Source organism: Geotrypetes seraphini, chromosome 3 (genome assembly GCF_902459505.1).
Source record: "Geotrypetes seraphini chromosome 3, aGeoSer1.1, whole genome shotgun sequence".
Lineage (NCBI taxonomy): Eukaryota > Metazoa > Chordata > Amphibia > Gymnophiona > Dermophiidae > Geotrypetes > Geotrypetes seraphini.
The window spans coordinates 117,198,695-117,222,906 of NC_047086.1; the positions used below are offsets into that span (position 1 = coordinate 117,198,695).

The following is a 24,212-nucleotide window of genomic DNA, read 5'->3' on the forward strand; positions in this document are numbered from 1 at the left end:
GTCTTTGTTTCTTTCTCTTTCCTCGGCTGTCCACCACCACCCCTTGCCTGATCCCCCTGTCCAGCAGTAGCCCTTCTCCCTTCCTTTTACCTCCCCTGTGTCCAACAGCACCCCTTCCCTGCTCCCCCTGTCCAGCAGTAGCCCTTCTACCTTCATTTTACATCTCCCCTGTCCAGCAGCACCCTTTCACTGCTCCCTCTGTCCAGCAGCACCTCTTCCCTGCTCCCTCTGTCCAGCAGCACTCCTTACCTGCTCCCCCTGTCCCTCTTCCCTGCTCCCCCTGCAGCCAGCTTCCTGGTGTCCTCTTCAAAGCAGCCTGCTGAGGATCGCAGCTGGCTGTAGCGAACCTCGCAGGCTGCTCTGCACCTCGGTAGCACGTTCCCTCTGATGCGATCACGTACGTCAGAGGGAACGTGCTACCGAGGTGCAGAGCAGTCTGCGAGGATCGCTATAGGCGGCCACGATCCTCAGCAGGCTGCTAGCGGCATCGGCAGTGGTTGGTGAGTGAGGGCAGGAGGGGATAGTCACCAGCGTGTTCCCTGGCTCCGTATTCCAAAATGGAATATGGCCAGGGAAGGACACAGAACGCCGCAGGAATCACAAAACCCTAAGTGTGCATGCACACTTAGGGTTTTATTATAGAGGATAATTATAGTTAGTATTTTTAGTCAAAAAATTGTATGGGCATCTTTTTAACCAAGAATTGTATTTTCTCATAGAATTATTATGGCTTATTTTTTTAATGTAAGTTGCCTTGAATTAGAGTGATTCAGAAATCTTGTATTAGATTAGATTTTTAATGGATCAAGTGGAGTGCAATATCTTTCTTCTAGTGTTCTTGTCCCTCTCTGTTGCTTCCAATTGCACCTTAAATTACCTCCTCTTTTATAAAACCGTGAAAGCGTAGTTAGTGCCGGCTGGCAAGCTGAATGCTCCATGCTACTCTCGACACTCATAGGAATTCTATGAGCATCTAGAGCAGCGCGGAGCATTCAGTTTTGTAAAAGGGAGTTTTAATAACTATATATAAAAAGAAACAGACTTAAAGCTTACTTTGGGGAGAAAATATCCTTTGAAGTTGGTATCTCTGCTAGTCTCATGAGGTAAATTCATCGGCACAATATTAGCAAACCTTTGAACTTCATGGATAACTGCATTGGTGTATGGCATGTGTTTCCGGTGCTCAGTTCGAGGTTGAGAAGATCCTATGACTCTTTCTATCTCTTCCTGGACTTTTTCTAGCAATTCATAGGCAAGAAAATATGAATAAAGAATAAAATATCATACGCTGATGTATCTGATGAACTAAATTGGATAACATTTCTTCTCTAAATTGAAATAAAAATAATACACTTAAGGGGACATCAGCTACTGACTATTTCTTTTTATATCTAGAATTCATTAACATGACTTACCCCATGAGGATAATATTCAGTTTCTGGTGGTCAGCAGTTTTTAAGTCACTGATCGCTGGGAAGAATTACTACGGGGCTCATAATACAAAAAACTAAAATGTCCAAACAACCGCCTAAGTCAACACTTGGATGTTCTAATCATTGAAAGATTTATTTAGTTGCCGGTAGTTTTATATCCTGTCCTCCCCAAACAGCTCAGAATGGGTTACAGATTAATAGTCATAGCATCACAATGCATCATCACCTAACAATACTTTTAGATCAAGTATCGATAATCTAAACTGTCTTCCTGGACATCTAGCTAGACGTTTCTCCTACTTTGCAGCCAGAGTTCCAGGGAGTGTGTTAAGGGCGTGTTTTGGGTTTGCTTAACTTGAATGTCTTGCAGTGATAATCAAACCTTTCCCAAACCACTCTGGACAGACCTTAGACGTTTGGAGCTATACTTGTTTTAGAAGCATGTAGGTGCTACAAGGGTACCCAAACTGATCAAATGACCATTGAATACATTGAAGTATGACCCTGCCCCCACACACACACACACACAATCCCCCACTCCTCACTAACCCCAACCCACCCCCAAAAGGAAGCAGCTGGCAGACTACCACACAATAGCACAGCAATAAGGGGCCTGTTTAAACAGCACCAACACTGAATTTTCCTCAACAGACCTCTCAAATTGTATTTTGCAATGATCCAAGGTATATTGTCTAAAACCAGACAAAATAACATTTTGAGGAATACATGCCATATTCATGTTACTACGAATCTCCATGATGTGCAATACTTCCTCAGAATGTCCTACAGTGTATTACAGGCTCTTTACTAAAGTGCAGTTTTGTGTTTAGAGAATGACACGGGGACAAATTTTTCCCCATCCCCATGAGTCCTTTTCCTATCCCTGCAAGCTCTGTCCTCATCTGCACAAGCCTCAAACACTTTAAAATCATAAGTGTTCGAAGCTTGTGTTCTTAAGGCAGAGCTTACAGGAATGGGACAGGGATGGGGACAGCGACAAAACTCATGGGGATGGGATGGTGAAATTTGTCCCTGTGTCATTCTCTAATTGTGTTAGCTTGCATTAATGCTATTAATGTACATTATGAGTAAATAGAATCCATTGCATTGAGTGGGACCTGTGGTAAATCATATGCTTTAATGAGTGTTAGTGCAGCTAATGTAGTAATATGTTTTAGTAAACCTATCCCAATGTCTTACCCTGAATCTCTGGATATTTCATCATTATCAGGAGACACCATTGAAAAGTAGTGGCAGTAGTACTCATTCCAGCACCAAGCAAGTTTTGCACAACATTTACTAAATTTTCTTCATTAAAATGTGTATTAGGATGATCCTTTTCCTATAAATGAAAAACACTATTTAAAAATATTTTAAAGAATAAAAGTACAAAATGAAACATATCAATCTAACAGAATAACACAAGACTATTTCTGCTTCAGGAAGCAGGTAAAAAGTGGGACTCTTTACCAGGCCTTTAATAGAAGAAGTAAACAAATTGTTAGCCACACATACAGAGTGACACTGACTGCACATAATGCAGCCTTATAGCAGAACATGTGTATCCACGCCTACCCTTCTGACCTCATTTGCAACTTTCTTCAAATTATGAGGGGCTGCTGAAAAGTTCTCAGCCCAACTGAGAATGACGTGGAACCATGAAACTTACAAGTTATTCCATACTTTTCTTGATACTTTTCATTTTAATTATATAAGAAAAGTGTGGAAAAACTTGTAAGATTCATGGCTCCACATCATTTTCTTCTTGGTTGGGCTGAGAACTTTTCAGCTGTCCCTCCTATTATGATGTCATAATGCCTCATTTCATCAATACCTAAAATACAACCTCATTGGTGATGTCATAATAGCTTGATTTCCCTATACTTGTGCCCGTATGCTAGATGCATTGAAATGAAAAGTGTGGAATAACTTGTAAGTTTCATGGCTCCACATCATTCTCTTCTTGGTTTGGCTGAGAACCTTTCAGTGGTCCCTCATAATCCCCTTGTTTTCTAACTTCTGTTACTTTATCTTTTCTATCTATATGCTACTTCTTTGTCTACTGTATACCAATGGTTCCCAAACTGTGAGCCACGGCTCCTTGGGGAGCCATGACTGACGTACAAGGGAGCTGCATATTAGACATCTTTTACAACAGTGTTTCTCAACACTGTACTGAGCTGCTTGTTGGGGGTACGCGGTAGTGCTGCCTGATTCATTCAAATCAATTCACCAGTTCATTTTGGTGAATTGATTTGAATGGATTTGTTTCCTCTGGGTCAAAGGAGCCCCGCTGGGGTCTTCCCTCTGTGCATCACTCATGACATCACTCATGATGCAGCAGAGGGAAGCCCTGGTGGGCAGGCTGCCAAGCAGCCTGTTTACCGCTGCTATTTTGGTCAGAGGTGGGGGGAGTGGAGGGGGCCGAATCAGCATCGAATATCATTATGGTATCGGCAGAAATTCCCAAACACTGCCTGCTGCTGACTCAGAAGTCTCTTCATGGCAGAGGGGAGACTTCCGTATTAGTGGCAGGCAGCATGTGAGAGTCACTGCCAATACCGCGACATGAAGAAGCAAGCTTTGGAGTACAGGGAAGGTGAGGAAGGATATCTTATGGCACAGGGGGGCGGTAAGAGGAAGAAAATCTGGTGGCACAAGGGTAGGATTACCAGATTTTCCATCTGGTAAAAGAGGATGCATTACCCTGCCCTGTTCTGCCCCAGGATTGCCCTGTTCCACTCCTTGGTCTACGCTGTCCTGCCCCTGTGTCTGACCCCAGCCCTGCCCCATTCTGCCCCCCAAACCCAGCCTCACAAAAACTTCATCTCTTCGGGCCGGGGCTTTAGCGCGCGTGACTTTTAATAATGCGCTAGCCGAAAAACTACCGCCTGCTCAAGAGGAGACGGTAGCGGCTAGCGTGGCCAGTGGTTTAGTGTGCGCTATTACGCACGTTAAACCGCTAGCGCGGCTTTGTAAAAGGAGCCCTAAGTGAGTGTGAAAAGAAAAAGTTTGGAAACCACTGGTCTATACTCTGCTGTCCATTAAAGTGTTTTATTACTTACTAGCTGATGCCCCGGCGTTGCGCGGGTATTTAATTATAGCAATAACACTGTAAATGGATTCAAATAAAGATACTTTATAGTGGTGAATGAAATTATTTTTTACAGCTTAATAAAAAGTACAATATTCAAATTATAATGTGAAATATTTGACAAAATGAATACAATACAACTAACGCAAAACGTGATTATAAACAACATTTTTAGTTTCACCTCCTGGAGCAAGAACATATAAATTATTGGGTGAACCCACCCTTGAGCAAGCAACACAGAGTTGTGGGCCGCGAGATCCCCAGAACATATCACCCCAGGTAGTGAGGGATCTGCATACCAAGTTTCGTTCAAATCGGTTAAGCCGTTTTTGAATTACTGTGAGAATGGCAGCTTTGTACATTTTTTCCATTGACATGAATGGGTGAAATCTGATTTTATGTTTGTAGCTCCGCCCACGTGTGCAGGTAGGCTACGAGACCCCCAGAACATATCACCCCAGGTAGTGAGGGATCTGCATACCAAGTTTCGTTCAAATCGGTCAAGCCGTTTTTGCGTGATCGCGGCACATACACACACACATACATACCTCCGATTTTATATATATATAGATTGCGATAACATAAGAACATAAGAATTGCCGCTGCTGGATCAGACTAGTGGTCCATTGTGCCCAGCAGTCCGCTCACGCAGCAGCCCTTAGGTCAAAGACCAGTGCCCTAACTGAGACTAGCCTTACCTGCGCATGTTCTGGTTCAGCAGGAACTTGTCTAACTTTATCTTGAATCCCTGGAGGATGTTTTCCCCTATAACAGACTCCGGAAGAGCGTTCCAGTTTTCCACCACTATCTGGGTGAAGAAGAACTTCCTTATGTTTGTACGGAATCTATCCCCTTTTAACTTTAAAGAGTGACCTCTCGTTCTCCCCACCTTGGAGAGGGTGAACAATCTGTCTTTATCTACTAAGTCTATTCCCTTCATTAACTTGAATGTTTTGATCATGTTCCCTCTCAGTCTCCTCTTTTCAAGGGAGAAGAGGTCCAGTTTCTCTAATCTCTCACTGTACGGCAACAACTCCAGCCACTTAACCATTTGTCGCTCTTCTCTGGACCCTTTCGAGCAGTACCGTGATAGCACTGTAATGTAGCATATTCTGCCAACTTTGTATTTTTGTTTGAATATTTTTACTGTTGTACTTGTCTATTGCTTACATTTTACTTATATTTGCTGTACACCGCCTTGGGTGAATTCCTTCAAAAAGGCGATAAATAAATCCTCTTTAATAAATAATAATAATAATCCCCCTTTTTATGAAATCGTGTTAGCATTTTTTATCGCCAGCCATGGCAGTAAAAGTTCTGACACTCATAGGAATTCTTTTACCGCTGTAGCTGATGTTAAAAAAACACTGACGTGGCTTCATACAAGGGGGTGGGGGTGTGGTTAATAATAAATCAGATGTGTTCTTTTTGATTAATATGGGGAACAATTTTCCCCTATTTATTTTTCTCCTTTTAGCAAACTGTGAACATAATACAAGACAATGCAAATATCTTCTCATGTAAAAGAAGATTATCTGTTCATTATTTAATATGGTGTCAAATTTTTTAAAAAAATATTTGGAATGACCTAAAAATATTTAGATCATGCAATATGTAGAGCTGTCTTCTGCATTATGGGGATCTAATGCCCCTTTTGCCGCCACACATAAAATTCACCCTGTAAATGTGTAACTCCTGCTTTAACATCCTAAAATTGCAGCAATTTTTGGAGGTCTCTTGCCCTCCTAGTCAATATGAAGCCACATCTGAGGCATGTAGTCTCACATCTAAAACTGGAGAAATTCTGAAGGGAAATTAACCTTATCATTTATTTTTACATAGTTGAGCAAGTTGCTACGAATATGATAAGATATTCTATATCAACAAAAGACAGAAAAAGTAAGAGAGGACTTTGTAATCCACATGACCTCTGCATTTATTTATAAATTAATTTTGAACATTTGGGGGGAAATTCGGTATAGGATGCTGGTCTCAGCATTCGCCTAAGTGCCTAACCTCATATAACCACCCCAATTCTCTAACCAGCGTGCATGTCACAGACGTCGGTTAGAGAATCACGTTGCCACTGAGCTGATCGCAGCAAGGGAATCTCCCTGCAGCGATAAGCTCAGCCGCTGTGGCAGGAAACCACCAACTGCGAAGTCGGACAGCAGGAGGGATGCCTCGGGGGATGGCAGCAAGAGGAATTGGGCACTCCTCCTGCTGCAGACATTCGGGGGGGGGGCCTTTGGGGGTTCCGCCAGGAGGGAGTTGGGCATCCCTTCTGTCGGCTGACTTTGCGGAGGGATGGGTTCCCTGCTCTGGCCGCTAAACTGATCATGGAAGGGAGATTCCCTTGCCGCGATGGACTCAGCAGTTGCATCTATTTGAAATTTAGACTAGCATTTTGCTAACTAAGCTCGTCTAAGGTCACTTATGGGTGAAACCATGCCCAAGCCTAGCCCTGGACAAGCTTATGCAGCCCTACGTGTCTCCCTAGACTGGTGAAAATGCCTACAGTGTAGATGACCTGCCTCAGGGTGTTTTTAAAAAATGTGTGCCCCAATTGGCTGGTTAGACAGTGGTAGGATGTCTACTGCCACCTACAATTGGGATGCCGTTTATAGAATATGCCCCTTTGTCTCCAACTAACCTCCAACTTGTTTTAAATCAGTGTTGACCTTATATGTAGCTTCTTTATGAGATCATAGTTCACAATATAATATGTCATCAGCATAAATTTGATACTTAAGGCCAGTACTCTTAGTTTCCTCATAGGTGGGAATTACATTAGATGTTAAATAAGAACTGAGCTTCAAATTATACTTCAAACAAGAATATCAGAAGGGGTGGGGGCATGGTTTGATTGGAGAGTGGGCATGTCTTGGGTTGAAAGTAGGCAGATCTATAGCAGATCCTTGATTCTGATTGGATGACCACCCAGAAGCAGGCATGGCACTTGACAAAAACAATTATTCAAATTAGGTTTGACGAAAACTGGTAATCCTTAATACTGATTTATAATCTAATATTTATGTTGGAGGCAATAAAAGGTTGACTTGCCCAAGATCACAAAGAGCAGTAAGCAGTAGTGGGATTTTAACCATAAAGTTCTCCTAACTTTTCTCACATTTTGCTTTAATTTAACAGCTTTGAATAATTTGGTCATCTCACTCACTGTTCCCATTTCCAGATTACTTATACATAAATTAAAATGCATTGGCCCCAGTACAGATCCCAGTGGAATGGAGGAGTAGCCTAATAGTGCAATGACTTGAGAGTGGAACAGTAACCTAATGGTTAGTATACGAGGGGCCGGGGGGGGGGGGGGCGCTGTGGAGCCCGATTAGTATGGCTGCTTGAGACCTGTGCTCCTGCTCATCATCAAGAATTTAGCAACTAACAAACTTGAATTCTGTGCACACAACCTTTCAACGGACAAATTCTGATTTCGGAAAATCTGCTTTATTGTCTGCTGATTTCATAGCTTTACTATGGCTGCTAGTAAAGTTGGAAAAAGACACAAACCGGAGCCTACCTCTCCTTCTAAAACTCCACTTCCAACCTCTGATGAAACCGATTCCAGCTCTAAGGCTATAATGGATGAATTGAAATCTTTAAAAGAGTTGCTACTCGATACCAAGACTGAAATCAAAGAAGATATAGAAGCTCTTTCGTCTGAATTTATCTCTTTCAAAACACGAGTCCTTGTACTTGAAACAAAGATGGACGTCGCTACCAACAACGTGGCGGAGCTGCAGAAGCATGTGAAACGCATTACTGAACTTGAAAAAGAAATGGAAGATGCAAACAACAGATCTCGTCGCTGTAATTTACGTATTCTTGGTCTTCAGGAAGGGAACAATGATAAGGATCTACTATCTTACCTCACTGTCCTTATTCCGAAGGTATTGGATATAACTTTTGATAAAGATTTCGAAATTGAGAGAGCTCACCGCGTGCCCTCCCATCGGCATGGCGGCAACAAGTTCCCCAGACCAGTAGTTATCAAGCTCTTACGATACCAGCAAGCCCTTGAGGTGCTGCAAAAAGCTAAACTCAAAGCTCCGTTAATGCACGAGGGCCAGTCACTACTTTTTGTTCCTGATCTTAGTAAGACCACAGCACGTCGGCGCAAACAACTACTGGCTTACCGACCTCAACTAAAGGCAATGAATGCTAGATTCGGCTTGCTCTTCCCTGCAAAAATGAGAGTAACCTACAACAACCAAACGAAAGATTTTCTGGAACCGGATGATCTCGCCGCCTTTATAGAACAAGCCTGTCCTACTCCCATTAATAAGGTGTAATTCCTGAACCGTGCCTTGCTTCTTGACCCGCATGATTGCATTGGCGTGTGGATCCTTTCTGCTACCTCACCAACTACCTATTTGACCATAATATACTTCACTCCTCTCAATCAGGATTTAGATCTCACCACAGCACGGAAACACTACTAGCAACACTACTAGACATAGCCCGACAACACCTCAGTAAAGGACACAGGATTCTAATTATTCAACTGGATCTTTCCGCCGCCTTCGATCTAGTCGATCACACCATATTACTCCAGATACTTGATGCAATCGGGATCTCAGGGGTGGTTTACAATTGGTTCCAAGGATTCCTTAAAACAAGAACGTACAGAGTTAAGACAAACAACACGAAATCTAACTCATGGTCAAATCCATGCGGAGTCCCGCAGGGGTCACCACTATCGCCCATTCTATTCAATCTCTTCATCTCCTCCCTCGGCACCACTCTAGACAACCTAAATGTAACATCATTCAGCTACGCAGATGACATAACTATTCTCCTCCCCTTTGAAATCCAAGATCACACCTCAACAGGACACCTGGAAATAATTCTGGATGAAGTAGAAAAATGGATGACAAACCACAAACTGAAACTAAACTCGGACAAAACCAAATTCCTAATGCTTGAAACGGACAAAAACCCATCCATAACAGACCTAGAAATTAAAGCAACCAAATACCCAATCCAGACCTCACTCAGAATCTTGGGAGTGCTGATAGACAGAAGCTGCACTATGCAGACCCAGATCAACAAAACTACCCAAAAAGCATTCTTCACAATACGCAACTTAAGAAAAATAAGGAAATTCTTTGACAAAGAACACTACAGGATAATTGTACAATCCCTGGTACTAGGTCTCGTGGACTACTGCAATATCCTTTATCTACCATGCCCCACAAACATGATCAAAAAACTTCAAACCGTTCAGAACACAGCCCTTAGACTAATTTACTCACTCGGAAAATTTGACCACATCACCAATGCCTACCTAGACTCACACTGGCTACCGATTCGAGCCAGAATTCAATTCAAACTATACTGTCTACTCTTCAAAGTAATTAACGGTACTGCACCCACCTACCTAAATGACCGCCTAAACCGTAACCTTCCAACCAGAACAAGAAGAACACTGACATCATTCACATACCCACCACTCAAGGGTACTCACCGCAAAAAGCTTTATGATAGCCTCCTGGCAACACATGCTGCAAAACTCGAACCTTCCATCACCAGATTGTTAACCACAACATCAGACCTCAAGACATTCCGTAAAGAAATCAAAACACTGCTGTTCAAAAAATATATACAATCTACCTAACCTCCCTCACCCCATCCCCCAAGAAACCAAAACACTGCCGTCCAAAATATCTTCCGATGTTATTAAGTCTTTACTATCATTCTGTTATTAAGTCTCTATCCTCAAACTGTATTCTCTATTGTCATGTACCATCCTGGAAATGTCCAGTTCTCTTCTTATGTAATCCGCTTTGAACCGCAAGGTACAAGCGGAATAAAAATCACTAATGTAATGTAATGTAATGTACTTTCCGCTTGATTTCAGACACCATCGGACATTGTGTGTTGGACTTTGCTGTAATGTCTCTTAGTACTCTATTTATTGTTTACTTACTCTGCTAAGCACTGTCCCAGTATTTTCTCTGGACGAGCAAGATGAAGATCAAAGTATCAAACCTACTTTCACGTTGCCCTCATCTACACTAACTGTTTTCTGCCATCGGATCGTCTTTCCCCGCTCACTGAGCCGAATCCCTCAACTGGTGATCTCAACCTGCCTGGACAATTAGTTTGATTCGTTTGTTTATTAGCCGGGTGGTTTTTCTCCTGCTGTCTTTTGTGTATATGTTGTCTGTCTACTTCCCCCCTTATGTGTCTGCAAAAGCAGATTTGCCTGCTGTTATACAAAACCCGATGTGTGCTGTAGGCTTATATTTATAGGGTTATTGTTTATTAGTAATATGGTGTTCATGTGCTTGAGTCCCAGTCTCCTTAGATCTGTATCTTTGTGTTATTTATGCTTTTCTTTCTTTACTGTCTACTCAGTATACTTTTGCTGTTTTCTCACTATTTCACTCTCAATGACTTTTTCCCTCCTGCATAATCAAGCTTTCTATTACTTCTGCGCTATTGGCTGGCTCCTGTTGTCTCTCTAGTGTTTCCACGCCCACTTGCTAATGTTCTCCCCGCCTCTCTGCTTTCCTTTTGCTAGCTGCATTTCGTCATCTCCTGCCTTAGCACGTTTCTAGTGTTTATCTTCTAGCTGCGTACTCTCTCTCCCAACTTGGAGTGCAGGTAAATATGCTTGCAAGGGTCCTTTTCTTATGTAGACTGTGTTCTTTCCACTCTTACTTTGTGTTATTGTGATTTTAGAATTTCTGTACTGTTGCTTTTCATGCTGCTATGCCAGGCTTATAAATGCTGAGTGATCTTATGTAGTTAATCTCCATGAGCACCTACAGTATTGGGTTTTGGTTCTGTTTTATTGCTTATTTCTTCTCCCTGTGTGACCTATCTTACACTCTGTTTCCCACCTTATTCTTAACTCTACTGAAGGTTAATATCATGACTTCTCTCCAGATGTAGCTCATATCTAGATGCATTACCTTATGTAAGCCTGATCTTATTGTTACTATTTTGGTTGTCATTTATTGAAAATATAATAAAAATTATTTGAACTTAAAATATTCATGTATTCTGGTACAATTTATTACACTTACAATTTCTTGCTCACACACCACATAATTTCTACTTGCTTGCAGTTTCTGAATTGTCTGTGTTCCCAGTTCTTACCTCATAGGAAGGTTTATGTGATCACCTTCTTCTTCATTTCATACATTGGCCCCGGCTGATAGTTTTATATATTATAATTTATTTATACTTTACCCCTTTAGATTCACTGCTGCTATAATGTACTTCATCTTGGGTGTTATTTTAACCCCCCCCTTACTTTGTCGTCCAAGGTACAATTTACTAGGTCTTGTTTTATGTTTCATCATATGTGTAAAAATTTCTCCAGTCTGGCATGATTTCAATATTTAAAAAAAAGAAACTTCATCAACATGATATTTGAAAAATGAACCCTAATACCTATTGGCTTTCATAGTATGGGATATATTGAGGGAAACTGGAATTGACACATGTAGGTGCCTTTGCTATAATTGCTTACTCCTTATGGGCTCCACTATTACACCCTTGTTCTACCCTGGTTTGTAGGCAACCTGGGACACTCTCCTGTTGTTACTCATTGGCTCTTTAATACAGCCCATCAAATCTTCACAATGAGGATTCCATATAGTAGTGGTTAGGTTTTGGGTATACCATAACGTATACCTCATACAATTCCTAATTACTCTATAATCACGCAGTTCCGTGGTATAATTCCCCATACAGGAGATTGACTATGGTTATCTTCACGATATGTTTCTAAATTTCGCTGTACAGCTTTTGTCACAAATATACCATTGGCACCTCTCTTGATGACGTTGTACGAATGTATTCATATCTTAGTAGGTGCTGCCTTGACGTGGGACCATGTGCTGTTTACACCTTTCACATTATTATTATGTGCCGTTGGTTCTCCTCTTTTTGTCATTACAGGTATGTAAATGTTATGTTTCAACACAGCGGAGTTTTGCTATACAAGCATAGGCTCAGATACACGTCTGTGTATCATAGCGGTATCATGGATCATGTATCACATGTCCTCATATGCTTCTTATTCTTGTTATACATAATCCCAATTGTTAGTTCATCCTCATTACATATGGAAATATTTTGAGCGCTTGTCTCTTTGCTGCCCTACTGGTCTCGCAGTTTGTCTTTTCTTCCCCTCATTTAGCACTGTTTTTGCTATGATGACTCTTGTTATTAGTCATCATGTTTTTGTCACACAGAGCTCTGATGATACCTGTTTCTTGATGTATTGTGTTTCTGACACTACCCTATTGGTTTGCAGCTCCAGATCACTTGTAACTTGCTGTAATTTAAAATCATTTTGTGATACTTGATGTCACTGTCAATAATATCTTTGAACACCAAGGGTCTTAACAATCGTATTAAGGCAAGGAAAATAATGACATACTTGGAACAAGATTCTCCTGATATTATCCTCCTTCAGGAGACACACCTCAATTTTTCTGATGCCTTAAAATTACATAGAACTTGGGCCCACCCTGTGTTTTTCTCTCCTGCTATAGATAATCGCGGGGGTGTGGTTACTATCATTAGGAAAAATGTAAACCTTGCTATAATTTCTTCCTCCTCTGACCTGAATGGCAGGTGGGTTAAAACGGTCATTCGTTTCCACCAACAAGTATATACCATTTTGAATATTTATGGCCCTAATGTGGACTCACCCTCATTTTTCTCTGAGATTTCTTCCACCTTGTTGTCAGATGTTGGTTCCGCATACATTATAGGTGGGGACTTTAATTTAGTAGTTGACCCAACCTTAGACAGGAAATCACAGACTCATTACAAGAAGCCCAAAGCATGGTTTTATTTGCAGAACCTGATTTCTGATCTTCATCTGATGGATATTTGGAGAACAATGCATCCTAAAGATCAAAACTATACATTTTTCTCACATCCACATCTCTCTTACTCTAGAATAGACTTTTTTCTTACCAGCTGCTCTATTAGCCCTAATGTCACCCACTCTGATATTCTGCCAATATTAGTGTCCGATCATGCGGCCATCTCAATGAAAATTGATTGCGGCCCGCTCACTACAATTAACAAACAATGGCGTTTTAATGCATCCCTATTACATGAGGAGGGATTTAAGGAGATAATCACCAAGGAAATCAATGAATTTTTTCAGCTAAATCTACCTGATCACACTACTTGGACTTGCCTCTGGGACACTTTTAAAGCAGTCATCAGAGGAGCCATTATATCCTTTAATGCTAAAATTCGCAAAAAACAGAGGAATGATATTACGTCCCTGGAAAATTCTATAAAACAACTAGAGGTATCCCATCAACAAAATCCCTTGGACATCCCGTTATTACAGAAGCTTCACAAAACACGCATGCGCTTAAACACGATTTTATGCTCTAACTCTGCTACTGCGTTAATGCTACAATCCGCATCGTATTATTCGGATAACAACAAATGTGGCCACCTTCTGGCCTCATATCTCAAGAAAAAGGAAGAACGGAGCCATATTTCTTCTATAAAAACACGTACCAATGAGCTCACTGTGGATCCTGTTAAAATTGCTAATGAGTTTCAGACCTTTTATCAAAATTTATACACTACGGAACTTGTCAACGATAACTCTGTTTTTTCATTTACGGACGATCTTGCTCATCCCACTCTTTCTGACTCAGACTGCTCTAACTTTGCTGTCCCTATTTCTCAGGAGGAGCTCTTAACCGCTATAAATGACATGGCTTTGAAAAAGGCTCCCGGTCCTGATGGTCTCACAATTGAATTTTACAAGGCATTTCATCCTGTCATTTTACCCCATTTTTAAAAATTTCTCAATCATGCCATAGAAGATGGTTCAATATCAGGAACTTTCACCGAGGCCACTATAATTGTATTGCCTAAACCGGGTAAGGATCCACAGTGTGTACAGAACTACAGACCCCTGTCTCTAATTAATACGGATGCAAAAATATACGCCAAACTTCTGGCCTCCCGTATGCAATCTGTCATCAAGCATTTAATTGCATCTGATCAATCGGGCTTTATTCATGACAGACAGTCATACAATAATACAAGATTATTCTCTAACATTATTAATTATCTCCACACTTCTGATCAAAAACTCGCTGTCCTAGGCTTGGACGCCGAAAAAGCCTTTGATCGTGTAGAATGGCCCTTTCTGTTTTACGTTCTGAAATGGTTTGGCTTTCCATACGAATTCATTCGCATGATACGTGTCCTTTATACTTCTCCTTCCACCAAAATCAACATCAACGGGGTTTTATCGCATACCTTCCATCCCACTAGGGGTACTAGACAGGGTTGCCCTCTTTCTCCACTATTATTTGACCTCGCCTTGGAACCTCTTCTTCTAGCAATACGACACAATCCCTTGATTTCTGGTTTCAAAATGGGAGATATAGAAACTAAACTCGCGGCATATGCTGATGATATTCTCCTATTTGTTTCTCCTGATTCCATACCGCCTTTACTATCCACTATATCACGTTACTCACAGCATTCAGGTTACAAATTGAACAACAATAAAACTGAAATTATGGCCATAAATTGCCCTGAGTTACGCTGTGAAGCTACAGATTTCGGGTTCCACTGGTCAGACAATCGAATTAAATATCTCGGTGTATATTTTGGTCCCACTATGGAAGAAACTTCTGCTTATAATGTTGAATATATTACATCCATGGTGCGAGATCTTGTTAACCGCTGGTCTCCCCTTAACCTGACTTGGTGGGGTCGGTTAGAATCCATAAAAATGATGATCTCCCCTAAAGTTAACTATGTTCTTAATATGCTTCCTTTTCTGCTACCAAAATCTTTTTATACCTCTTTGGATACCATTCTCTCGAAGTTCCTATGGAATATGAAACAGCCACGTATTGGACTACAGAAACTTAAGGCTAGTAAAGCTAATGGTGGGGTTGGTTTCCCTTGCTTCTATCAATATCACATCTCCTTTCTGCTCCGCCAATGTTCATCATGGTCAATGAATTTCAACGATAAAGAATCACCATGCTGGCTCTTGCTTGAACAAGCTAAATACGGTGTACAACCCTTGAATCTCATTGTTGATATGGAAGTCCCTTCCACTTTCAAGTCAGACGCCATCTTCACTTCAGCTAAATCAGCTCTCTCATTTCTGGATAGCCTTATGGATGTTAAATGGTCTTCCTCACTACATACCCCCATTTGGAATAATCCACTGATTAAAATACAAAACTCCACTGTTTCTTGGCACATTTGGCAAAAATGTGGGATTTGGTCGATTAAACATATATGTCATCGTCACACCTGGTTGAGCTTTACAGAGTTGGTCACATTATATAATCTTCCTATTAGCCAACAATTTAGGTGGTTACAACTTACTCATTGTCTGAGGAAGGCTTTCCCTAAATTAGAGACTCTTCAGGAATCACCAGATTTGCTGACTTTTATGACTAAACTCTCAACACTACGCTCTAAAGGCGTAGCCTCTTTATGGTACAAACTAATACAATTGAAAAAAATTTGAGTTTCACCCCATTAACTTCTCTAAGTGGTTTGATGATCTACATTTTATAGCAGATGACGATTCCTGGACAAAAATATGGTCTCACTGCTTTAAATCTCTTAAATCCTCCTCTCTGCTCCAATCGATGTATTTTCTGATACATAGGGCCACATGGACGCCTGTTCTCTCCAACAAGATTAATGCTAATCTACCTTCTACATGCTGGTCCTGTGGTACTTCTACTGGTACTTTAGTTCATTTGCTTTTTTATTGCCCCTTACTCCAAAGTTACTGGGCTAGTGTTTGGCGAACTATCTCAGATATTTTCTCTATACAAACAGACATTGACTATTCTCTTATCTTGTTTGGTAATTTTGAAGGCATTCATATGCATGACTATTCTGAAGCCCAGCTCTTCCGCATTTTAACGGCGCTGGCTCTCCAGAACATCCTATATAACTGGAAAAATCTGGCTAATGTCGAATATAACGTGTGGTGGAACTCTGTATGTTTAATAGTTAAATATGAAAAAATCAATGCTGAACGACGCAATGCTTACAAATCCTATTGTAATATTTGGTCACCTATAGTATCTTACTGTAATATGGACCTTAATGCATAAACTTGGCCTGCTTGGTTTGTTCATTCTCATAATGTATGTATATTTTCCCATACTTCTAAATGTACTGACAGTATCATTATTTCTCGCTGATAGCTTACAGCTTGTTTATGACATATTGATGCATAATCCTTTAAGCTGCTCTGTATACAATCCCTACTATTGTTATTTTACTGCTCTGTTGTGACATGACCATTACTCGTTGTTTATTCTAAGCTTGAAAATAAATAAAACTTTTTTGAACTTAAAAAAAAAAAAAGTATACGAGGGGCCGCTGAAAAGTTATCAGCTCAACCAACAAAGTTGGAGCAGTCTCCACTGAGGTCTATATACTTAGTACAGTGATTTTCCACTTTTTTTGTTTCATATTTTTCCGACAATACTAAAAAAGTTGAAAATCACTGGACTAAGTGTACAGCCCTTGATGGATACTGCCCCATCTTTATTGGCTGCATCGTGAACTTTTCAGCAGCCCCTCATAGTGGCCTGAAAACTGGGGAACTGGACTCAATTCCCACTGCAGCTCCCTGTGACTCTGGGCAAGTCACTTAACCCCCCAACCAGGTACAGTATATAAAAAATAATTATCTGTATACGAGGGGGTACTGAAAAGGTCTCAGCCCAACCAAGAAGAGAATGACGTAGATATGGATCAATCAGTGACCTAAAACAATGTCAAAAGTATAGAATTTTATTTTGACAAATTGGCACAACAATATAACACTCTTTTTAGCTACAGTGCAAATTTAGGTTGGTTGGGCTGAGAACTTTTCAGCATGCCCTCGTATAATATGTAAACCACTTTGATTGTAACCACAGAAAGGCAGTATATCAAGTCCCATCCCCTTTATAGATCTTACTCACCTCTTATTACAGGCATCTCCTTTTGATTTTTGCATCACATTACCCAAGTGTCTAATGTTTATAGATTGGATAGAACAGACCATGAACTTTGATATATTACACTATTATTAAATTTGTCCAAACTCTTCTTCATTAAGACCCTATCTAAATATTAAACCAGAATTTATGGGTTTGTAAATACCAAGTTTTCAAGCAATTAATGTTAATAATTAAATACAAATTTTCTATGCAAAGTGAAATAAGAATTCATTGCTTTACCTCTTTTTGCCTGGAAAGAAAGGCATCTATGAAACTTCTTTGGTCATTTGTATCCAGTTGTCTTTGACACTCCATTAATGTGGATTTTATATAAGCATTTATTTCCAGTACAATGTTATATACAGTTTTGTGATTTCCAGGAAGAAATCTAAATATTGGGAATATGTTGTACAACTATGAACAAACAAAGCAGAAGAAAAATTTGATAATGTATAATTATCAGAAGTAGATAATATTGGAATGGACACATCATAATTTGGAACTGGAAATGATCCATTTGAGAAGTATGGTATGTAAATCAAATTATACTTTTAAATTGTGATCCTCAAAGCGAGAATCAAAGATGATATAACCTATCAGCTAAACACCAGGGGGTGCTGAAAAGTTCTCAGCCCAACCACAAAGAGAATGACATGGATATGGATCAATCAATGACCTGAAACAATATCAAAACCACAGAATTTTGCTTCCGCAAATTGGCACTTAACAAAATAACCTCCTCTTTTACAAAGCCATGTAAGGCTTTTTTAACACTGGCTGCAGCGGTAACAGCTCCGATGCTCATAGGATTCTTACATGGCTTCGTAAAAGGAGGGGTAAGATAACACTCTTTTCAGCTACAGTGGCAAAATAACGCTCAGAATTTAGAAAGTTGGTTGGTTGGGCTGAGAACTTTTCAGCACCCCCTTATATAGAATTTTAGTGCATATTGTGAGTCGTTTATTAAAGATTAGCAAATGTTATGTACCACAGGACCCATGTTATTGTTATGGGCCCTGCTGCAGACAACATGCACTAATCTTTAATAATAGACACCCTTAAAGAGACACAGTAATGGTCCCAGAAAGCATGACAGAATATCACTCTCATATGTTAATAGACAGCTGATTAGTCATTCATTCTTTCTTTTTTACAAAGTCATATTGGTATTTAGGGGCTTGGAATAAGTGAGGCTTGCTCCTTACATATATCACAGATTCAATGGCACCTTGAGATGAAACTAACAGTTGCCATACAATTAACATGCAATAGCAACTTTTTATGACCATTGGCTGCATGTAAACCCTCCCAAAAATTCTAGAAATGCCACCGCCAACTAACAAGAAGTCTTTGCTGTCGCCATGTATTAACGTTGGCCTTACTGGGCAATGCTATAAGCTGCTGTCTCGATGTAGGTATCAATGGTGCATGCATATTACAGAATACTAGCACTTACATGCAGGATTGGTGCCAGTAATAAAAAGTTATGTGCTGCTCTGCAACTGGTAAGCATAAGTATTTTTAGCACCAATTGTAAAGAAGGCATATATGTGGGCAGGGCATGGGCATGGCCATGGGAATATTAGTTGTGCTTGTTGCATAGCACATTTACCACCCACCCCCCTTTTACAAAACCGCGCTAGCATTTTTTCTTGCTGGTCATAGCGTAACAGCTCCGACGCGCATAGAATTCCTATGAGTGTCGGAACTGTTACCAGCACGCCGGCACTAAAAAATGCTAATGTGGTTTTGTAAAAAGGGGGGGGGGGGAGGGGGTTGTCATGCCAACTTACAGCAGCCAATCTTTGTGCTAGAATTGTATTTTATAGAACTATACAATAAGCCGGGGTAAAGAATAATTTGCCTGTTTAACAGATAGTGTTTTGATTTTTTTTTCCTTGATATATTTATGTTCTATTCATTTGATTAGTCTGCCATAATGTGGGCTGTTTTGCTTAATGTGATTATTAATGATGTACAAGTTCTCTTTATGCTTTACAAATTTCTTTGTTATATGATATGGTAACAATATACAAACCTTAATTAAAAAAAAGAACTATGCGAGGGGTCACTGAAAAGTTCTCAGCCCAACCAAGAAGAGAATTATGTGGAGCCATGAAACTCACAAGTTATTGTACACTTTTCTTGACACTTTTCATTTCAATGATATGAAATTAAAGGAAAAGTATCAAGAAAAAGTGTGGAATAACTTGTACAAGAGTTTAATGGCTCCACTAAATTCTCTTCTCGGACAGGCTGAGAAATTTTCAGCAGCTCCTTGTACCCCCCTCCCCCCCTTTTACAGAATTGTGGAAGCGGTTTTTAGCGCAGGCCGGTGTGCTGAATGCTCTGTGTTGCTCCTGCCGCTCATAGGAGTATCAGGTGCAGCGCTGAGCATTCAACGCATCAGCCGGCACTGAAAAATGCTTTTGCGTTTTTGTAAAAGGGGGAGATAGTGAGGGTATTTTATTGGTGTTTATCAGTTGAAACCTAATAACAGAAGCCCTAAGAATGGTCAGGTTAATTGTTTCACTTATCCTTAGTAAGTTTGTTTTATTTGTTGGAATGTTTAGTTAGTTGTTGCATTCAATATACAGTATATATATCTGAAAATGAAATATTACCAAAACCATTGGGGTTCCCAAGAGCCTGTCAGCTTTATTATTTATGTGTATAATCCTCCTTAATACTGGATCATTATAGTCAAAACGGTATCCCTGTAGTATGGAAACAATTATATTGGCAATAGGAAGAGTCAAGCTCATCAAGGTATCAAATGGAGTCCCTAGAAAACATTAAGGAACAATTGCAAGTTCTGCAGAATGCACACACAATTTCAATAACATAGTATATCACCATAGTGAGGCAATCAACTTTTAACTGATTTGTATCCTCCATTTAAGATATTGAATTAAAAATAATCTGATCTCCAATGTACCCCCAAAATTTACTTTGCTCTTAAACTGCTTTTTTCCCCCTATTCTTTTTATAAAAAGAGTATGTCCAGGAATATTCACCTAGTGAAACCGTTAAGTTAGATAGGGATGAAATGAAAACGTAATGATGTTGTCTAAAAATTCCATCCTCTATGTGCCAGACAGGTCTTTAGAAAAGACTTTGTTGGGTTTGCATTCACCTGCTCGCCCAAACTAACAAAGACTACACATCCCCTACTAAGGTAACACAGAACTGCACAACTTCTTCTTTTTGTCTACACCAGATATATATTTTAAAACTTTTTCTTCCTACACTTTGGTTAAGGTCTGGCTTCAAGACTATTAACCTAATCACACAAATGATGGGGATGAGAAATGATATATTTTCTTTTTCAAAGCAAATGATTATCTCCTCAAATTCTTCTTCAATCTTCTTGTAGTTGTTCAATTCCCCAGGGGATAAAGAAACCTCCAGTGCTTGCAGCAGTTAGACCTTTAGAACAAGTCTTAGTCAGAACCACCTAATGCAAGCTATCACTGGTTTCAAAAATCTCCCTGTAAGCTATCGGTACTATTATTGAACTTTCTTTGTATATATATTTAAAGTACTTAGCTTATATTAACTTTAGATGTTCCTTAGTCCAATTGGAGTGGTTACAAAGCCATTATTTTGAATAAGCTATTGGTCACAGGCTCTATGGCCTCTAGCAGCGTAACTCCTAACACGGCTACAACTGCCGTTCACTAACTTGACAAGAAGCCCACAGGAAACACCACAGAATTGCTGCCTTGCCTGTGACCCCCCCCCCCCCCTTCTGAGTCAAAAATGCATTTTATAAGGTGAGGAGGCATCAGAACAGGATAGATGCATATGAGTCATAGATTGGATAACTTTTTCTATCAACAATCTTAGGATCAAACACTTAAATTTAACCAGATCTGTATATAGGCCACAATTTCTCCTATTCAATTTTAGACCTAGTTTTATTTAAAATATTTTTAATTACCCTCCTGATGTTGTTTCTCCTTAAATGTTTTTCTATTTTCTTAAACAATTGTAATTCATCCCTCTTTCCTTATGTATCACTATTTAATTATGTATATGTATAAATTGTCTTATTTTGTCCCCCCAAATTATTATTGTTATATGCATTGAAAATATTTGATATTGCGTTTACATCAAAATTTTAATAAACTTGAAACTTGATAGGGAGAAAGGGAGGAAATCCCTGTCTACAGGGGCCCCCTGAAGATGTAGGGCTCAGGGCAGCTGTCCTGTTTGCCCCCCACCCCACCCCCAACACTGGCCCTGGGCTGATCTATCTGGCTGCTAGATTCAGCTGATTAGCCAGTGAATATTGATGCTGACCAATTATGTTGCATGACATAGCTGGTGACTGGGATATGTAGAGGTAGATATCCAGCTATCTCCCACTGAATATCAGCAGTTGGCTGGCTTAGCAATATTTAGTGAACCGGAAGCTGTTCCCAGACAGCTAATTAGTGCTAAATATCAGGCAGAATACTTATAATTATTATTAACATTTAAGCAAGTTCATACTGTGTTGCATTAGCTATGCTGGCTGGATAATGGGAAAATGTGGCTTAATAGTCTTAAATAGTCAGGTGGGTGGGCTAGTGAACCTTAGAGAGGAGGAGCCAGGCCCATAATTCACTCTAACTACTACATTTATGGTGGACAGTGTGAATCCACCAAAACTCACCAAAAACCTACAATACTGGTTGTACATTGCCAACAAAACTGCTATATAGGTGCCACCTACAGCCATAAGGGCTATTGGGGTGGTAGACAGGTGGGTATAGAAGGTTCTATGGGAGTTTTGCAGGGCTTACCATACATTAGAAGGTTATGGTGAGATGTACTGTTTATGTGGCGCTCATAGCAGTGCCTTCTATTGTGATCCAGTCTTCTGTTGGCATATCTGTGTGGCCCAGTCCATTAGAAGACTGGCCCTTCCCACATCCATATGGGCTTTATTTGGACATTTTCAACTTGTACGGTTTTATAGTTGAAAATGGGGTATAAAGTTAGATGTCCTGGGGTTGGACAACTAGTTGGACATCCTGATGGATTTCCCCCCCCCCAAAAAAAAATAAAATTTGGACATGCAGTTTTTTCAAAAATGGACACTTTCAGAGGGAAATGTCCAAGCAGGAAATGCCCAAAGTCGGACTTAGATGCACTTAGATGATGTCAACAGAAGAAACTACAGCAGGACTACACTAACTGACCAGTTCAGAATCCTGGGAAGGAAACTGAAGCTGAGGACACGGAAGATAGCATTCTCAAAGATCCTGCCAGTACCGAGGGCAGATGCGAAGAGGCAGGCCGAGCTACGAGCAATAAACGCGTGGCTGAGGAGATGGTGCGAAGAGGAAGGTTTCCACTTCGTAAGGAACTGGACAACCTTTTGGAGAAAGAGCAGGCTCTACAGGAGGGACGGACCACACCTGAGCACGGCAGGAACAAGACTGCTGGCAAATAACGTCGAGAGAGAAATAGAGAAGGCTTTAAACTGAGGAGAAGGGGAAAGCCGACAGCTGACCTGATGTTGACACTTCGGACAAGAATATCCAATGAAGATACTGGATGGGAAAAATGCGGGGAAGAGGAAAAAGGCGAACTACAGGGGTCAAAGGACCAAGTGAAACTAGAGACCAAAAAGAAGAGAAAGCAGCAGGAGCAGGAAAAATGCTGGGAAGAACCAAAAGGCGAACTACAGGGGTCCAAGGATCTAGTGAAACTAGAAACCAAAAAGAAGAGGGAACGACGGGAGCTAGAGACACAAGTGGATACAAGGGTTCAGGCTGAGGACAAAAAAGATGCACCACAGGGAGCGGAGGAACAAAGCGAAATTCAGGGGTTGGCAGCCCACGAGGGGGACGGCAAGAGAAACAAATCACAAGGAAAATAAGCAGGGGCAGAAAAAAACTGGGACTTAAATTGCATATACACAAATGCAAGGAGTCTAAGGACCAAAATGGGAGAACTGGAAGTCATGGCCAAAAGAGAGGACCTAGACATAATTGGAATCAAAGAAACATGGTGGACAAAGGACAACAAATGGGACGTGGTACTGCCAAGATATAAACTCTATAGGAGAGACAGGACTTACAAGAATGGTGGAGGAATAGCACTATATGTAAAGGACTCCATCGACTCGACCAGGATGGATATAGCAGCAAAGGCGGAAGGATTGGAATCACTATGGGTCAAATTACCAGGGAGAAATGGAGCTGACATAAACCAGAAGCAAACGATCATGACCTGGAAGCAGAATTGAGATGGGAATGCAAAAACGGAAGTGTGATAGTGATGGGGGACTTCAACTACCCTGGGATAGACTGGAGTATTGGACACTCCAACTGCGCAAGGGAAACAAAATTCCTAGAGGCTGTGAGGGACTGCTTCATGGAACAGCTAGTCAAGGAACCAACGTGAGGGGATGCCACTCTTGACCTAATCCTCAACGGACTAGGGGGACCTGCAAAGCAAGTAGAAGTAGTAGGGCTTCTAGGCAACAGCGATCACAACATGATCCGGTATAAATTAGAAGTAGGGACATCAAAGGTGAAGAGAACCACATCGACAGCGCTCAACTTCAGGAAAGGGAACTACGATGCTAAGAGGAAGATGGTGAGAAAGAAACTCAGAAACAGCTCTAGAATGATGGGGACCGTAGAGAAAGCCTGGTCCCTACTCAGGGACACAGTGCAAGAAGCACAAAAC

General features: G+C 40.6%; 1 protein-coding gene across 1 annotated transcript in view; it reads right to left on the minus strand.

Moving 5' to 3' along the window:
• LOC117357101 (cytochrome P450 2K1-like) overlaps positions 1 to 24,212 on the minus strand; it is a 71,837-nt gene that overhangs the window by 12,900 nt on the left and 34,725 nt on the right. The window contains exons 4-7 of the mRNA XM_033937355.1: positions 20,150 to 20,310; positions 17,766 to 17,939; positions 2,634 to 2,775; positions 1,054 to 1,238 (exon numbers count right to left, since the gene is read on the minus strand). Of these exons, the coding sequence (XP_033793246.1) occupies positions 1,054 to 1,238; positions 2,634 to 2,775; positions 17,766 to 17,939; positions 20,150 to 20,310 (662 nt within the window). The remainder of the gene's footprint in view (positions 1 to 1,053; positions 1,239 to 2,633; positions 2,776 to 17,765; positions 17,940 to 20,149; positions 20,311 to 24,212) is intronic.